At 41.9% G+C, this 19,283-nt stretch overlaps 1 protein-coding gene and 1 long non-coding RNA gene across 2 annotated transcripts; one reads left to right on the plus strand and one right to left on the minus strand.

Annotated features, from left to right (window-relative positions):
- Window positions 1-550: 550 nt before the first annotated feature.
- LOC128827973 (uncharacterized) lies at window positions 551-8,208 on the minus strand. The gene is made up of 2 exons (XR_008443144.1): window positions 7,881-8,208; window positions 551-1,780 (listed from the first exon to the last, which is right to left on the minus strand). It is a non-coding gene; the product is annotated as an uncharacterized LOC128827973 (long non-coding RNA).
- Window positions 8,209-8,211: 3 nt separating this feature from the next.
- Window positions 8,212-16,070, plus strand: LOC128827967 (homeobox protein Hox-A1-like). The gene is made up of 2 exons (XM_054012211.1): window positions 8,212-8,839; window positions 12,521-16,070. Exons 1-2 carry the CDS (start codon window positions 8,266-8,268, stop codon window positions 12,862-12,864), a joined length of 918 nt encoding a protein of 305 aa, XP_053868186.1. The 5' UTR covers window positions 8,212-8,265; the 3' UTR covers window positions 12,865-16,070.
- Window positions 16,071-19,283: the final 3,213 nt, after the last annotated feature.

Here is a 19,283-nt window from a genome sequence, read left to right on the forward strand (position 1 = left end):
GGACCTCCCGCAGGCATGCCACCGAATCTGCATGACCAGTGGACCGCCCGCAGGTGTGCTGCTGAAAAACGCCTGACTGCCGTGCTTGGGGCAGCAAAAACCATAGAGCCGCCCCTGCGAAGAGGACAGGTCACTGAGACAGAGCGGTCTGGATCGCTTGGTAAGCTGGGCACAAGCAAACAATATGTGTTTTAATATGGCTAAATGTAAATGACTACACCTGGGAACAAAGAATGGAAGTCACAGTCATATGCTGGGGGACTCTATTCTGGGAAGCAATGGCTCTGAAAAAGATTTGAGGGCCGTGGCAGATAATCAGCTGAACATGAGCTCCTAGTGTGATGCTGTGGCCAAAAGTGCTAATGCAATCTGTGGTGTGTAAATGGGGAAATCAAATAGGAGCAGGAAGGTTATTTTACCTCTATATTTGGGACTGGTACGACCGTTACTGTAATCCTGTGTCCAGTTCTGATGTACGCAATTCAAGATGTTGATAAATTGGAGATAGTTCAGAGAAGAGCCACGAGAATGATTAAAGGATTAGACAACATGCCTCTCAGGAGAGACTCAAGGAGCTCAATCTATTTAGCTTAACAAAGAGAAGGTTAAGATGTGACTTGATTACAGTCCATAAGTAGCTACGTGAGGAACAAATATTTATTAATGGGCTCATCAATCTAGCAGAGGAAGGTATAACACCATCCAGTGGCTGAAAGTTGAAGCTAGACAAATTCCAACCAGAAATAAGGCATAAAGTTTAAACGGTGAGAGTAATTAAGCATTGGAACAAAATCAAGACTGGATGTTTTTCTGAAAGATCTGCTCTAGAAAGTGTTTTGGGGAAACTCTATGGCCTGTGCCATACAGGAAATCAAACTAGGTGATCACAATGGTCCCTTCTGGCCTTGGAATCTATGAATTTATGACTGATCATACCATGCTCATCACCACAGTGTAGGATGACCAGACAGCAAGTGTGAAAAATCGGAACAGGGGTAGAGGGAAATAGGTACCTATATAAGAAAAAGTCCCCAAAATCGGGACTGTCCCTATAAAATCGGGACATCTGGTCACCCTACCACAGTGTCTGAGCACCGCATGACCTTAGTGTAAATGGAAGTCAGTTTTACAAACACTGTGCACTCGTGTAAATGGTGAGACATGGTGCAGGGCAATGTCAGATCAGGGCCTATCCCTCTATCCACCCAGGTTCTCAGATTGGCATCCATTGCTGTTGCATCTGAGAATCTTTATCCATCCATTCAGCCCCCTACTCATGTCTCTATCTCACATGTGTGATATATATAACAGGGAAGGCTATAAATAACCTATATTTTGTGTGTTTACACAAAGAGAGAGACTCCCACAATTTTTGTCTCCCTGTGCTAACTATAAGCCATGTCTATCCTTCCCAATCTATGCTACTTCTTATATTGAAGTGGGAAGCTCAATTTACAGCAAAAATTGCATTTAGAGGAAATGACAGAAATCCTGAGTGATACTAAAAGTCTCCAGAAAGACCAATTTTTTTTCAGTGCAGACTCATTTACCCAGTGAAGGGAAAAAAATGAAGAGAACCTTGTCAGTTCCTCATTGCATTTTCACCAGCCTCTTCTGACACCTCCATGCACCCACTAGACAATCAGAACATCATGTTGGACATTGCACATCTTCCTTCTTCCAATCCACTGGGGGACTGAAGACTTCTTCATGTTCCTCATTCTTCTTTCCGGCAGATCTCAAATCGGATTGTGCTATATACTTGGAGTTGTGGAGGCACCTTAATGAAAATTGAAGATGACATAAAAAATGATAGTTGAGGCACAAAATATGTATGTGTGTGCGCATGTGTATGTGTAGCGTTATGAATTACACCATGCACTGCTCTCTTTAAACTTTTGGACTGTGGCTTTTAAAGTTTTTAGTGTGAGACTCAACAGCCCCTTCTACTATTCCATGCACAGTCACTCTTTCTCTCATGCCTCACCTATGCTCCTGTAAAAATCGGCAACACCATCACATGATCCTCCTTCAAGTCCCTCTATAAAACTCACCTCTGCAGTGATGCATATAAAAACCTCACAATAGGAGTAGGCAGTTGGTGTGCTGCAACCACTATCTACTGTGCTGACCATAGCATCTCATTAATACCTTGGGATCCCCCTCAGTCTGATGTATCCACATGTTATTCCCCATCTTACCCTGGGCTTGTCTACAAAGGTGAAACTGCCCAAAATGGTTGTTCTGGAATAGCTGCCCATGTGGACCCTCTCTTCTGGAATAAAAGAAATTTTATTCCCGAATACAAGTGACTTTTATTCTGAAATAGAGAGTCCACTGGGAGAGGTATTCTGGAATAGATTATTCCATGGTATCCTATTCCGGTCAATTTCCCCAAGCTGCTAGGCCCCAATCCTGCAAACACTTCTACCATGTCTACATCAGGAGCCCTTTACTAGGATAGGAATACCAGCATATTATACAAGCAAAGTGCTCCTAGTCAGGACGCAGCTATAACCAACAAGGCTGTGTTTTGTACACTATAGTAAAACCACCCGCCACGAGTGTAACAAGTTATACCAGAAAAGGCACAGCTTCATTAGGGGGTTCTGTTGGCACCGCTACCGCTCTGGGGTCACTCCTCTTCATGCCCCTGACTGACAGCTATGTCAGCAGAAGTCTGTAGTGTAGATCTGGCCATGAGTAACCCCATTAAAGCTACAGTACTCATGGTAGTAAGTTAAATACTTGTGAAAGGCCTGGTCTATGCTACAGAAGTTGTACCAGTATAACAGCATAGGAGAGGGGTGTGATTTTTTATGGGTATAGTTATACAGATATAAGCCCTTGTGCAGATGCAGTTAGAATCATAGAAGATTAGGGTTGGAAGAGACCTCAGGAGGTCATCTAGTCCAACCCCCTGCTCAAAGCAGGACCAACACCCACTAAATCATCCCAGCCAGGGCTTTGTCAAGCCAGACCTTAAAAACCTCTAAGGATGGAGATTCCACCACCTCCCTAGGTAACCCATTTATCTCAGTATAAAGATGCCTTATACCATGGTAGCTTATTTTGCCTCCCAAAACAGAATATAGCTTATTCTGTCCACATTAGGAGGGGACGTGGTCTCTTTAACTCTACAAGCAGCCAAACTTTTACCTTATATCTGCAAATACTTAGGCTTGGGTTACGTCTACACTACGAGTGCTGCTGTAATTGTGGCGCAGTAGTGTCATAGCGTAGATGCTTCCTACTGTGACGGAATAGGTTTTTCCATCAATGCCGGGAATCCACCTCCCCAACCTAGCAGCACTTATGTCAGGGGTTAGGTCAGTTTACCAACAGCGCTCAGGGGCGCGAATGTTTTTTACACCCCTGAGCGACGTAGCTAGGACAATCTAAATTTTAAGTGTTGACCACAGCTTGGTCTACACTTCAAACTTATACTGGAGTATTGGTCAGAGGTGTGAAAAAAACAGACCCCTGGTGACATAGATATGCCAACAAACCATCAGTATAGGGCTTCTGTTGATGTAGCTAATGTCATTCAGGGCGGCAGTGTGGGAAGAAAACCCTTTTTCTGTTTGTGTACATGGAGGGCTACGCCGACATAAGCTCTGTAGTGTAGATAGCCTTACCCTCATGCTTAACTTCACTGCAATAGGTAGTCCCCATTGAAAGAACCAGCCACAGTAGTAAAATTAAGCACATTTGTAGCTTTGGGATTTTAGATTGCAAAATTTGGGGGAGGAGCCATCTTTTTTGTCAACTGTTTGTACAGCACCTAGCACAATGGGGTCCTGATTTTTAAAATGACTTATTAATGAAAACAGGAAAGATCATTAGAATCAGGAATGGAGGGAAAAACACCCACCACACATTTTTACTTTAAAAACAAAGCATAAGCCTACATTTCACACATCATGCACTCATAGAATCATAGAATATCAGGGTTGGAAGGGACCTCAGGATGTCATCTAGTCCAACCCCCTGCTCAAAGCAGGACCAATTCCCAACTAAATCATCCCAGCCAGGGCTTTGTCAAGCCGGGCCTTAAAAACCTCCAAGGAAGGAGATTCCACCACCTCCCTAGGTAACGCATTCCAGTGCTTCACCACCCTCCTAGTGAAATAGTGTTTCTTAATAGCCAACCTAGACCTCCCCCACTGCAACTTGAGACCATTGCTTCTTGTTCTGTCATCTGCCACCACTAAGAACAGCCGAGCTCCATCCTCTTTGGAACCCCCCTTCAGGTAGTTGAAAGCAGCTATCAAATCCCCCCTCATTCTTCTCTTCTGGAGACTAAACAATCCCAGTTCCCTCAGCCTCTCCTCACAAGTCATGTGCTCCAGATCCCTAATCATTTTTGTTACCCTCTGCTGGACTCTTTCCAATATTTCCACATCCTTCTTGTAGTGTGGGGCCCAAAACTGGACACAGTACTCCAGAGGAGGCCTCACCAATGTTGAATAAAGGGGAACAATCACGTTCCTCGATCTGCTGGCAATGCCCCTACTTGTACAGCCCAAAATGCCGTTAGCCTTCCTGGCAACAAGAGCACACTGTTGACTCATATCCAGCTTCTCGTCCACTGTGACCCCAGGTCCTTTTCTGCAGAACTGCTACCTAGCCATTCGGTCCCTAGTCTGTAGCAGTGCATAGGATTCTTCCGTCCTAAGTGCAGGACTCTGCACTTGTCCTTGTTGAACCTCATCAGGTTTTTTTTGGCCCAATCCTCTAATTTGTCTAGGTCCCTCTGTATCTGATCCCTACCCTCCAGTGTATCTACCATGCCTCCCCGTTTAGTGTCATCTGCAAACTTGCTGAGAGTGCAGTCCACACCATCTTCCAGATCATTAATAAAGATATTAAACAAAACTGGCCCCAGGACTGACCCTTGGGGCACTCCGCTTGAAACCGGCTGCCAACTAGACATGGAGCCATTGATCACTACCCGTTGAGCCCGACGATCTAGCCAGCTTTCTATCCACCTTACAGTCCATTCATCCAGTCCATACTTCTTTAACTTGGCGGTACTCCCCCCAACCCTCCCCTGCAAGGCCTTGACAAGTAACTGTTTTGCCCTATAAATATTATCTTATATTGCAAAACATCAATTGTCTATGTTAATCCATTGTGGTTTCTTCCCTTCCCCCTCAATCACCACCCAACCCCATATAAAATATTGAGCTTAATATTAAAAATTATGGTGGGGCCTTATACAAACTTTGCTACATGCGCTCTGTGTTCATGAGGGAAAGACTCTATTCCTCTACAGTTTCAGGAGAGATGTCGATTTTAAGCTTCTATTAATTTGGCTGCAAGTTTATATTTCATTGCAAAACTGCCCTTGTTTCTTTGGAAGCCAAGGACAATAGCAAACACACCCAGTTTCTTAACATCTGCCATCTTTAATATGTGATTGGCCAGGGATTAAGGTTGCAAAGGAAGGTCCCACTGAAAATATTTGATAAAGATATTTTTTTCTTTCTTTCACAATACATCCCCCATCCCCTGCCATCCCGTGTCTTTAGTTAGAGACAAACACAAAGCTTGAATGTGGCTGCTCTTGGGATTATTAGCAATTTAAATAGTTGGAATTCTCCTAAGAGTTTATGTTGATTGTGGACACTGGAAACTTGCTATTTCACTTTTCCTACACACACACACACACACACTCTGAACATACACTGTTTATTTGCATTCAAGAAGAGCGGAGGGTGGAATTCAGGTTTCACTGAGCTTGCTAAACTCACAGTGGCCCTAAAATTTGATCATGATGAGCCACTGTGCAGGGAGATGGCAGATGTGGCTTGGCTCCTAACATAAAGCCTGCTCCTTGAAGAAATGAATGCTGCTACCTGTTTGGATTGGCTGTGTCCAAAAAAACATGGAGACCACATGTGAAATAGAGCAGGTGCATTGGCATGGAGTAGGCCTGGCTGAGTAACTTCTCTGATTCAATTAATACAGCCCTGGAGTGCTTCAGACGGAAGCCCATATAGACTCTTGTTTTATTCACATATACAAAGCCTCTTTTTTCCCCCCTTCCCTTTCTAGTGCAAGCTTTCCTAGGTGCCATCTGCATCCAGATTTCAGTTGACAAACAAGGGGAGAGTGCTGCTGAATGAATTAAAGAGACAGGACCTTGTAAATATTAATCAATATGCTTTTTTCTCTGTTTGGCTCTGCAGGAAGTAAGCAGATGGGGAATGGGACGGCCCTTTTACCCAGCTGAAGAGTGGGGATAACGTCCGCCTAATGAATTCCACCAGCAGAACATTTTTACATAAAATCAATGGCTGGATACGAGGTTTAAATATTTTATTAAACCTTCAAGTGGTCAGAAATGTCTAAAAGTGGGATAAACGCACCCAAGCCTTTGCTAGTTTTGTGCAAATGTCCCAGATCTCGTATAATGAAAGGGGGTGGCTTTCAAGATGGGACAAGGGCCCTTGGAGATTGGGAAAGAAGAATGAATGGAAGGATTGCATTCCATAATTAACAGTTGGAAATAAATTGGCTCACTTAAATTCTACTCAAGTTTCTAGTCATTCAGGTGTTTCACTAATTCACTGATGTCTTGTGTGGTTCTTTCCAATAGATGGTTTTGTAATAAATCATTACACACAGATTTTTCCATTGGGGGAAAAAGTGCATTTCATTTTGCACCCTGCCTTTGGTAAAAAAAACAAAAACCCAAAACCCTTTTTTAGAGAATGGTTTCTTCAGAGAATTTTCTTCTCCATAACTAATAAGAAAGGCAGAACATGAGTACATTTTAAGCAAAAGTCTTATCTGTTAATTTAATATTAACAAATTGAAATGAATTATTTTAATGCCAATTAACTTGTAGCTGTCCCTTATTAATAGTAATTTAGATTAATATTTCTTGGAAGCAGGAACATTGGGCTCAGTGTTACGTGCTCGGAATATCAACTGGAGAAGAAAACATCACTTTGAGTCATGAGGAGTTGAGCTCTTTCTTTTTTTCCCCTTCTTCATCTGAGCCCTTGTTTTTTCAGTCAAAATTCAAAAAGTACATCTTTTTAATGGGTGACTGTCTCTAAAGGTTGCTAGTTTAAAAAGACAAGAGGATTATATTAAAGAGGCTTAAAAACTATCCCATAAAAATTAGATTTCATGATTTCTCCAAAGCCTCCAGTTTCAGGGTCATTATATTGATATATAGATAGATAACCACCTTTAGAAGAATGCTAACAATCAAGAAGTGTAACATATTCTCTACATTCCTAGTACCTTCTTATTTCAATTAAAATAGGCCAATAGATCAAAATACAATTAAATTAAAACTATTCTACAGGATCCACCTTCCTATAAGGTCTGGCTGATGAAACTAGAGTATAATTAATCATAAATTTTCTTACCCACTGATTCTTCCAAATGAGACTTAATTTGGGAGAGAAGAAAGAAAACCCAGACATCTGAAATTAAATGTTATTGCTGGAGAAGGTGAAGGGGGGGGGGGGGGCGAAATTAACCAAGGCAGTTGACCATGGCTTTAAGAGAAAGAAAGAAAAGACATTTTAGATTGAAAAGTTGCCTTATAGGTATCAGTAAAGCCACTTTGGGATTTCTATTAACTAGCGTCCACCTGATCTATACAGAAAGTTTGTTGCGTTTCATTACTAAACTCTCTCTCACACACACACAAACAAGAATGTTCATCCATTTTCATTGCAAAAGTAATTTCAAACTTCATCGGCTAAATGAAGATAAAACGGTGTATTATGGTTGGATACAGGAGAAGGGGAGGGGGAAAGAAGGGGAGGGAGGGATGCTCCATTAAAAAAAAAACACCCACAGCAAGAAGATGCATGCAAGCGAACTTGGGAGTGTGAGAATAAAAAGGGACTTACCTTGAGCAGCCCAGCAGATATTCCAGGAGGGTCTGGTGGGGTGGGCTGGGTTGGGGGGAGGGATGAAGTCATGTCCATTTCTCGCAGCCCAGAGAGAGATCTGCTGTAGAAACTGTTTCCTATCATCCCTCTTGTGTGTTTGCCCAGAGAGAGACTGAAAGTTACAAATTGCTGCCATTAACTCATCAAACAGTCCCTCTCCCGGTGAACCTTGGCCATTGGCCAAGAGCCGGCCACGTGATCCCTCCTGCCAATGTATCGAATTTCAGCTGGCTTTTCCTCGGGCTCCTGGACGGGGAAGTGCCCCATTTGACATGGTGCAAGGCGGCCCGGGGCGCGGGACAAGGGGGCTAGCGCGGGTGGGGGCCAGGACCATGAGAGGAGGATGAACCCTCAGCCAGAGCTGGGCTGGGGGGGAGAGAGCAGGGCTGGCTATGCAGGGATCTGCCTTGGGGAGCAGAGACTCCGGCATTTGCAGCAGAGGCCGCGCAACATCCGCTGTGCTGGGGAAGATCGCTGCGTGCCGGGAAGGGAGCTCCCAATTGCAGGGCCCCACCCGCCGCATATCCCCTCCCCGCCCGGCCAGCCCCATCCTTTCCCCGCTCCCTCTCGTTATCCCGCGCCTGGGCCCAGGCCCCTTTACACCCCCAGCCAACCTCCCAGCGCCGCTTTCTCCCCAGGTTATAACTCATCCTGCTGCAGTCCCTACCCACCCAGCTCTCCTGACCCCGACTTTCCTGGGGGGGGCCTGCCTCTCTCCTCCTCCGCCTACCCAGCTTGCCTTATTGGACCCCGCTCCGGGGGTCGGGGAGTGGATCGGTACCACGCCTGTAGCCAGGACCCCCCCAGCTGTAACTCTCTGGTGCTGCCAGAAGATAGAGGGGACCTCTCTCAGGATGTTTACGGTGACACGAAAACTTTTGAGTGGTTGAGAGTCAAAAGGAACCTTCCCAGAACAGGTGAGTCTGAGATAGAGGCCAATGTATTTAACTGTGGGTGGCAGATCACTTGGAGAGACCAAGTAACGTCACTAGGTAATAAAAGTGCAAGATATTCAGGTGCCTCTCCCCCCCCCCCATAGGCGCATGCCTGTCTCTAAGCAGGTCTATTTGCCTTAAATTTTCTCTCTGTCATGATGTTTGTTATGATTACCTCCAAACTACATTCGTTCTCCCGATCTGATTGTGACTTTCAGAACTTTTTTTTCCAATTAAAATCGTCTTGTGTCTAAGATTATTGCTTTCTTTTTAAAAAAAAAAATTCGAGGGGAAACAAACTTTTATTTTTTAGAAAACACGAGTTAAGAGGAAACTGACAAGTTTGTCTACAATTGGCCAGAATGGTCCCAAAATAATTGTTTGATCTCATAGATGGATAGCTATAATCTTAAACATATATCAAATATTTATTTGATCTGTAATATATATACGTATACATATATAGTTTGAAATAAATTTTGAACATGGGGATTGGGAATGTGTGTTTTTGAATTGGGTTATTGTTTCCTTGAAAAATGAACCGTTTTTCAATATTTTAAAATGCATTTTACAGGAATCTGACTTTTGTCTCGTTTTAATTTAGGCGCGACAACACCACCTGTAAAAGTAATTTAGCGCAAAATAAAAGAGATGAAACAGCGTCCTACTTTTGTATAATTTTAGCAGGTTGGTAATTAGCAAGTCTGATTTTTAGTTCTGTGCGCTTGGAATTTAGCTTCAGAATTATTCTACAAAAAAATCTGATCTTGACAATGCTCAGTGCATTGCAAAATTCAAAGGGTAGCAGTTATATTCGTTTAGATTACTCCCCAGAGGAAAGTACATGTATTACCTTTTTCAAACTGAGAGGCGGAAAAACTTTCTCCAAATAGTAAGCCTTGTAATGAAACCATTTTCTGAACTCATCGATAAAATCGGTGTCTTAATAGATAATTAAAAGTTTGTTTACGTCCAACTATATCTGGCTCCTTTCATCATAAATATCTTCCAAGAGATTTATCTCTGAGATTTTGCTAAATATTGTATAACTTGAGGGGTCTTTTTAAAAAAAATCACAACTTTCTTTAAAATTACCATAGTAGAACCATCTATGCAAACAGATTCGCATTTGCTTCAACCGTTTTCCTGGAAAGTTTATTCCAAGCTTTTGCAAATGTCTGGGTGACGTATTTTTTTTTTTAAGTTAAATGTTGTTACACAGTATCTCTAACTAACTGGATGTGAAATGATGTATTTTCTCAAGTGGGAGGGATGGGGAATGCACATTTCATCCCGGTTTTAACCTTGAAAAAGGAGATCGTTTAGGGTTTCGAAAGGAATTGATATTTTCAAAGGCGATCCAGAGGAACAACCTGAGATTTTAATGCTTTTTTAAAAAAATATTCAAACCGAGTTCACTGCCTTCAAGGGATTTCCTCCGCCGTTTGAGTTTAAAGTTCTTTTAACGGCAATAGAGAATGTGATTTTCCAGTTTCTTGAAGTTTGAGTGAAGGGGAACAGATTTTACGTGTGCCAATTGATGTTTGCTTCTCTCCTGTAACTTTTCTGGTGTGGGCTGAAGGCAGGGTTTGTGCAGTTTTCTCTTCTGATGATCTGGGTCTACAAACGGCTCCCGTCTTCTCCCGAACAAAGGGGAAAAGTTATTCAAATAACCAAGAAAGCGGCCGCGTGGGGTTAATATTTTTTTTTAAAGAACAGCTAAAAGCTTTCTCTTTGTTTCGTGCCTTATCTCATTGTTTCACCTTCAAGAAGGGAAGGAGAGGAGTCGGTTAACTGTCATTCACCGAGAGCAAAAATATAACAAGCTGGGGAAAGTTCTTTTTATTTTGCTGATACTGGCCATATAGATATAAATCAAAGAACAAGGATGAATTTGAAAGCGTTTGCAAAACGAAGGAAAAAAGCAAATAAGAGTCAAATGGTTTCAGATGTTTTCAGTGGGTTTCACATACATTGAAAAGATTTTTTTTTTAATGTATGCTCATTTTTCAGCTAGATACAAAGGCAGGGGGCTATTCTTTATGCTAAAGTCTAATAAGAAGTGTGTGTGAGAGAGAAGGTGAAAATTAGAAAGACAGAAGGAGACACACAGGAAGGGAAGAAGATAGATTAGAGACAGAGAGAGATGGAGTGAGAGAAATTTGTTCTTTGATTCGAAAGTTAAGATTACGCTGATATGTAAACGCAAAAACTTAGACGTCAGATTCAACTCTGCAAAAACAGATTATCTGCTAAATCTCTGACTCAACGCTGCAAAAAAACAGATGCAGATTATCTCCCTTCATTTAGTGCATCGCTTTAATAGCAATGTTTGGAAATGAAAGAAAGAAAGAAAGAAAGAAAGAAAGAAAGAAAGAAAGAAAGAAAGAAAGCTGTAAATGGAGATGCGAACTTCTGCTGCGGCCTGGAGCACGAGACTTTATCCCTTCAGGGAGTGGGGGACCCATTGGGGCTCTAACAAGGCAGTTGGCCACTCCAAGGGAAGAGTTGAAAGTGAAACTACCTGGGGGCTGAGTTATGGCACCAGAGAAGCTAATGGCTTGTAGGGCAGGCGACTCTGGTGTGTAGGGACCGAGGCAAGAGAGTGAATCTGCTGCACTTCCCCCCCCGTCCCCCCGGCTTCCCCACCCGTCTCTGCCCTGACTGTCTGTGAAACCTTCGTGATCGGCATTAGTGAAAAGAGCTGTTAAGGGTTATTCACTCCCCCCCCCCCCACACACACACACACGTGTTTCCCTCAATCTGAATGTTTCTGGGGAGAGAAAGAAAGAAAGACCCGGGCTCTTTCTACCCATCTCTGGCAGGTTTCCCATTATAACCACCTTTCCTTTTCCCACTTAACCCTTGGGCTCCCGCATCCTGCGGGTGTTCCGCCGCCAGGACATTGGGTCAGCCTGTGTGTGTCTTTTAAGGCAGAAAACCCCAGAGCCCCAAAGCAGGGCATTGTACGGTACCCCACCATGGGGTGCAAAGTGCACATCTCTGACTCTTTATTCACTGCTCCTTCAAAAACCCCAGGGCCGGCTGGTGACTTTCTATGAACTACAGAGCGCAACGGACTGAAGCCCACGAGAGTCTAAACTGTCTGTTACTTGTGTTTTATATAATGAATATATACAATACACAGGTACACACGCACATATTTTATAACACACACCCACATCTATCTAAACACACATATATACACATATATGCCTAATTAATATATATATATTTCAAAATATACGCATATTACAATACATATTCATGCTGCAAAATAAACCTATATATATACATGACACTATTTTTCAATATGTACATTGCAAGAGGCATCTACATATATACCTACTGGTAAATACACTTTATATATACATATAGTGGGAAAGAGGCACATGTATATGATTATTTTGCAGAATAAATACCTATTGCAATAGGAGTATATTTTGCAATAGGGATCTATGCATATAATAAAGAAAGATCATGGAAAGTATATGTGTGGGTGTTTGGGGGGATATTATTCACGAAAAAGGTGTATTTGTATTGTGGGGGTTCAGAAAGAAAGAAAGAAAGAAAGTTAGTTAGCTGGAAAGGGAGCCTCCTAGTTACTAACCTCATGTGTTTTAATAACCATCTCCTCCCCACCCCCCTTCCCTTTGTCTCCAGTGAAATCAGGAGACTGTGGCTTTGCTGGGGAGACAAACGCAGTCTCCCCCAGGACAAACTTCAGCACCAAGCAGCTGACCGAACTGGAGAAAGAATTCCACTTCAACAAGTACCTGACCCGGGCCAGGCGGGTTGAGATCGCCTGTGCCTTGCAGCTCAACGAAACCCAGGTGAAGATCTGGTTCCAGAACCGCAGGATGAAGCAGAAGAAGAGGGAGAGGGAGAGTTTCCCTGAGGGATCAGCTGGCTGCAATGGACCGGAGTCCTCCTCTGACAAATCAGACATCACCTCCCCAGCTACCTCTCCTAGCAGAAGTAACGAGGCTACCACGCCTCCAATCTGACCGAGGCTCTTGCTTTGTTAGAACTTCTGTTCTGATCTCGGACAGAGAAACAGAAGAGAGACTTTCCCATCAGAAAAGTTCCACTCAGCCCCCTGCATTCATCTTGCTGGGGAAGAGAGAAGGGTGCAGTGCTCCTGGCAAACTTTGCAATGGACTTGGGGATGAAAGCACACACCAAAAACATGTGCAGAGACTTCCAGACTCACCACCATTACCACCACCAATAGCACAGGTGCCAGCAGTGTGCTGTTAAATCGGTGTCCTTCCAATAGATGCAGGTGGTATATTAATAAATGCTGTGCTAAAAAAAAAGCCACTTTCCCCTCAAAATTCGTAGAGCAGAGGTGAATAGAAAGGGTCAAATATTTTTTTCCAAAAACATGAACTTTTTACAAAAAATGCAGCCAACAAAAAGTTTTCACACACTCTTGATTCTTTGTGAGTAGTTGTGACATTTTTTCCACTAAAAGTTTCAATTACATTTTTATTCACAGTACAGTTCTAGTTTTTCCACAAAAAGTTTCTACAACATCTTTAGTCACAAAAAGATTACTAAAAGATTACTAAATTTGTTAGTCTCTAAGGTGCCACAAGTACTCCTGTTCTTTTTAAAAAGATTACATTCATTTTTTCCACAAAAAGGCTCATTTTTCATGGAAGGGTTTGATGAACTTTTTTTGCTAGAAGTGTTGACAAATTATTTTCCCCCAACAGTTTTGACATGTGCTTTATTCACAATAAGTTTTGATGAATTTTTTTTCCACAAAAATTCTTGACAAAGTTGTTTTTGATGAATTTTTTTCACGAAAAGTTTCACCATTTTTTCCCCACCAAATAATTCAATGACATGTTTTCCACAAAAAGTTCTGACAACAATTTGGGGAATCATTTTCATATTTTAGCTCTAATTCCAAATGTTCCTATTTCACTAGTTTTCTAGTTTTAGAAGGAGCTAGAGCCATTATCTCCTGGGAGTAATTATTTTAGAGATATGTAATACAGTTACATACCATTTTGGTGAAATTTCTAGGGAAAATAATGCTCTTCAGAAGTATTTTTAAGACCAGGACATTTTTCCTGAACTCAGCATTCTGGCCACAGACAGCCATTCTGGCCAAGGATGGTTATCACATTTTCTTGAATGCCATCTCTCTATTCTTGTGCCCACACATCTAAACGATACCCTAGTGGGTGAGTTAACCCTCCCTCTGATGTGATACAAAAGGGGCAGAAAGAGCCTCGTCTCAAGCCCATTGAAGTCAATGGAAAGAATCTAGTGGTCTTTAATGGACTTTGGATCTAATCCATATGGAACAAGTTATATGCAGTATAATCAGTGGGCTGACACAGATATTTGATAAAGCAAATATGATGTTTCCCCCATTTTTTAAATGTGCTTTCCTAGGCTAAATGCACCTTCAGCACAAATGGAGAGGAGAGGAAATGTGAGTTCAAAATCAGGCTTAGAAATACAAGAGACATGGTAATTGTGCTATAAATAACCCCTTCAGTCAGTAAAAGCTTAGAAGTGTATTATTTATTTTCACATTTCCGAGGTTCTTCATTAACATTTAAATCTCCTAACAGCTGGGAAGAAACGCACTCTTCATATTAAAAGTGGATTTAATTTATAGCAAGGAGTAGTTGAGTGAAAGCAACAAAGAAAATGCAAAAATCAGGGGGGTTGTCACAGAACTTTGACAGGACAGTGGTGATGGGATGGAGAGACGGGAATAGTTGCCTTTTAAAACCTTAATAAAGGATTAAATGGAGGCCAACATTTTATCAAGAACAATCAATAATAAGTGTTATAATAACCCTAGGTAACGTTACAGCCACTTATGCTGAGACACAGTTTGCACACAGTGCCTCACTTTGGAGAAATAATTGGTTCATTTTAATCACCGTGTTTTATTAATTATTATTAGTATTATTATTATTGATGTTTTACTATCCAAACATATTTGAGAAATGCCTTTTGTGCATGGAGAATACTGGTTTATTTTCACTCGGATCATATATTACAAGAGGTTAACCCAATGAAAGGACTTAGGTGGCTTAAAAGTACATTTGATTAAAAAATATACACAGCATTCTTCTTCAACAGCCACTGGATTTATACCAAATGGTCTGCTAACCAAACTTTCCCTCGGTCTTCCTTGCCACTCATCACTGAAAGGATTAATGGGGTGGTGGTGGGGTTTCAACACCTCTTAATAATACACTCATCAGTGGAATTTCAGGCAGGACAATCCCCAGAAACTGTTGCCTTTTTAATCTGATCTTTAAATTTGCAGTTCACTCCATTTTGCTGGCAAAAAAAGAAAACACACATGAAACAATAGCTAGAAAACCAAATATGCTAATTTGCCACCAACGCTATTATTTTGTCTTTCCCTGTTGCAAAATTCTAATCACACTTTGGAAATGAGCTGTGAGTTGTTCACTAAAGTACTCATGTTGAATTAGGGTTGCTGCTGTGTTTTAAATGATTTTTCCTCACGCTGCTATGTAACTAAATTTTTATCTTCTTGCCTGTTTAAAAATTCTCCTAATTTGTTATCTTAAATTACTCCATTTGGAAAGAAAAGGTAAATTCAGACATTTTGGTGAAACCGCAAAATGTCTAGAATCAACACAGGAAAGAAAGAAAAAGTTTAATTTAAAATGTTTGGGGATTGCAAGGTTTAGTTATGACCGCAATCTAAAACTGGCACATCTTCCTTTAAACCAAAGATGTATAGTGAATCCAGTTAAATTCATGGAACATGAGACTTCTTTTGACACTGGGGAATATTTAAAGGCACGTGAAAATGAAGGGAGCTATTGCAAAATGTCTACCTCTTATTTGCCGGGACTATCAGAACGTATGCAGTGTTGTTGTAGCAGTGTTGGTCCCGGGTATTAGAGAGACAAGGTGGGTGAAGTCGTATCTTTTTTTGGAGCAACTTCTGTTGGTGAGAGAGACACATTTTGAGCTACAGAGCTCTTCTTCAGGACTTCTGTATAGCTTGAAAGCTTGTCTCTCTCGCCAGCAGAAGTTGGTCCAGTAAAAGATATTCCCTGACCCACCTTGTCCCTCAGGACTATCGGAAGGAAGATATGGATTTATTTATTGATTTATTTATTTTCTTTCAATATGAAGTGGAACGTGTGTTGTGGTGGGAAGGGGAAATAGACATGTGAAAGGATAACATTAAAAATTGTCTTGGTTTGATTCTATTTGTGTTACCTTATTGTTGTTCTTTCTTTTATTTACCATCTATGTTAAGATGGCACCTCGGCTCCAGTGAGTTGGAATCTCTATGTTACAGTGTGACTGGGCGCATTACACACACATTGTAATAGACAGTTCCTGCCCCAAAGTCCTTGCACTATTGCATTGTGAATCTAACTTTCTCCCCTGCTTTGAAAATGGATCTCTCTGGAGCAAATTTGCTCCAAAGAAGCAAAACTCATACAGCATTTTGGGAAACAAGTAGGGATCTGCAAAGATATCATTCACATTTCGATAAAAAAATTGATGAAATTTCAAAATTAAAAATATATACACCAATCAGCTTGAAATAAAATCCCTGACCTCTTTTTGCTGTAAGTAAATAGGTTGCAAGTGTGAGATATTTCATACCTACTGTAGGGATAAAACCCTTGAGGCACCGACTGTGGCTTCCAAACTTGTATCGGTTCATGCACCACCTTCTTAAAATTGTTGTGACATGAATTGCTGGAACATCAAGCTTATGTAGCATGAGTGGTACATGTACTACAGCTGGGGAACCCCTGGTCTAGACTCATAGATTCCAAGCCCAGAAGGGACCATTATGATCATCTCATCTGATTTCCTGCTCAGCACATGCCAGAGAATTTCACCGAGTGATTCCTTCACTAGGTCCCATAACGTACAGTTGAACCAACAGCTTGCAATTGATTGTCCACAATGTGCGGTCACATGGTTGTAGGTGAGGTCTTTAGGTGTACATCACCTCTAACTCCTAAGGGTACATCTACACTGCAGCTGGAAGTGGGATTCCCATCTTGGGTAGACATAGGTGCGCTAGTTTTAACTGAGCTAGCATGCTAAAAATAGCACTGTAGCCCGGGATGGCAAGAGCACTGGCACAGGCTAGCCACCAGAGTACAATCCCATCCGAGTCCCTAGGTCCATCCTCAGGAGGCTAGCCCTCACTGCCGTAGCTACGCTGCTATTTTTAGTGTGTGGGCTTAATCAAAGCTAGCACATGTACGTCTCCCCGAGCTGGAAGTTACAGATCCAGCTTCAGTGTACGTGTATCCCATGGCTCATGCTCATGTCTGCATAAAGCAGTGAAGCATTGGCAACCACAAGCGTTCAAAAATTACAAGCCTGCCCACCTCAGCACAAAACTGGCTTAAAAATCAGGAGATTTAAAGCAATAATAATAAATTTGGGGGAATCCCTTTAGTTCCCTTCTTGTTTCTGAGCCTTTCGGTGTCACATTTTCAGGCTTTTTTCCTGCAACCATGAGGCCAGAAACTTGCTATTTTATAAAAATGATAGCTTAGAGTCTCACACAAATCCCATGATTCCAGGAGCTGGGGCTTTAAGAAAAACACCAAACTCATGATGAAATCACCAGATTTTGGCAACACTGTGTATGGGGTACAAGCACGTTTGGGGAATCCCTTAATAAGAAGGTCCTTTGCTGAATCAATTTCTTTTGTCTCAGCATTGTACACCCCAGATTGTGTCTACTGCATTTGGGCCTGTTAGAACATTTCATATTTTCTCTGTGTTGTACAGGTTTTATTCTAAAATTACAGCTGTCTTACAGAAAATCCATACAGGCCTACTCTTCCTTTCACCTCTGACCTTTTGACCTCTTCCTTGCCTGAGGACAGAGTTGACCCGGTCATTGACTAACCCTGAGTCAATAAGTCTGCCTTCATTAGCATAAAACATGAATCTAGTGGCAGCTTGACAAATTATAACTTCAAGCTAAAGATCTGCCAACTAGCTAACTCCTGTAATGACTATTTATCATTGGAAATGGTAAATCATAGGAATCTAGATGACTCAATTATTTGGGTATTAAAAAAAAAGAGAAAGAAAGAAAGAATTCTTTGCGACAGGATGGTTAAAGACAAAGCCTTGCCCCAAAACATGAAAATGGTCATGAAGCAAGGATTCTGTTCTCTCTCTTCCCAGATCTTTCTTTCTTTCCTCTGTGTCTGTCTCTTTCTTTTACTCATTCCCTCTTTGTCCCTCCATCTAATTTTTCTTTTCCTTTGTCATCCTCTCTTTGCATACCTCGCCTTCTCTTTGTCTCATTCGTCCTTTTCCACTTTCTCTTTGTCTCTATTTCTCTTTTTATCTGTCCAATTCTTTCTTTCTATTCATCATTCTCTCTCCTACTCTTCTCTCCTCTCCTTTCTTTCTTTCCATCTCCCATCTTCAGACACTCCCATTTTTCTAGCTTTCTCCTTCTCCTCCTCACCAAATTTCTCCTTTTCCCCAGCATGCTGCTTTGCTGATCCACCGCCCTAGCTGAGGAATTGACATAGAAGGGAACAGAAGCTTTTTCCAGCAGGATCAGGGCCCACAGAGGGTCTAATCCATACCTCAAGGTATGAGCCAAGCTGCCTTTGCCGCTGCTGAACTGTTGAAATTGATATCAGCAGTGTTCACGGATGTGGCATCCTGCAGCTTCTCCACGGTTCATGCAATCCTTGGTCACTGAGCTGGGGATAAAGCATTATCACCCATTGCACGCTCCAGAACAAGTCTCTTCTCCGGCTTTGTTCATTTTCCAAAGGGAACTAGAATTTTAACAACACTGCAAGCTGGAGACAGAGGGTCCACATAGGAGAACCAGTCTGCTTCCTGCTTTGCTTTGTGTATGGTCCCAGGCCTATTCTCTCTGGCAGGATGGTGTGCAGACAATAGGCCACAATTCTGGCCTAGCTCCTTGCGATGCTACTGACTTCAAGAGGGTTGTGGAAGGTCTAAAACCAGGAGCGAAAGACACACTCACCCAGAGAAGGGGAGGACAGTGAAGAGCAAGAAAGCATCTGACAGAAAGAAGCATGTAAGTGAAAAAGAGAAATCAAAGATCAAATCTTGTGTGGATTAAGCCAGGTTCAATTTCCTGTTCTGTGAGGATCAATTCTATTGTCCCGTGCACTGGTGTAAATACACAATAGCCCTCATTGACTCCACTGCAGTTATTCCAGTTTGACACCAGTACAAACCAGAGCAGAGTTTGCCTTTAAAAATTAAGGCTGATTGCAGAATTGTAAAATGCCTGATATTTCTCTCCCTTCTGCCGTTTCAATAAATAAGTCCGTTAAACCAGACTTGAAATAAACACCTGGCCCTAAAATTACCCATTAACCCTAGGGCAAATGGCTTGTCCTGACCTCAGAGACACTGGTTTCCAGTG

This window comes from Malaclemys terrapin, chromosome 23 (genome assembly GCF_027887155.1).
Source record: "Malaclemys terrapin pileata isolate rMalTer1 chromosome 23, rMalTer1.hap1, whole genome shotgun sequence".
Classification (NCBI taxonomy): Eukaryota; Metazoa; Chordata; order Testudines; family Emydidae; genus Malaclemys; species Malaclemys terrapin.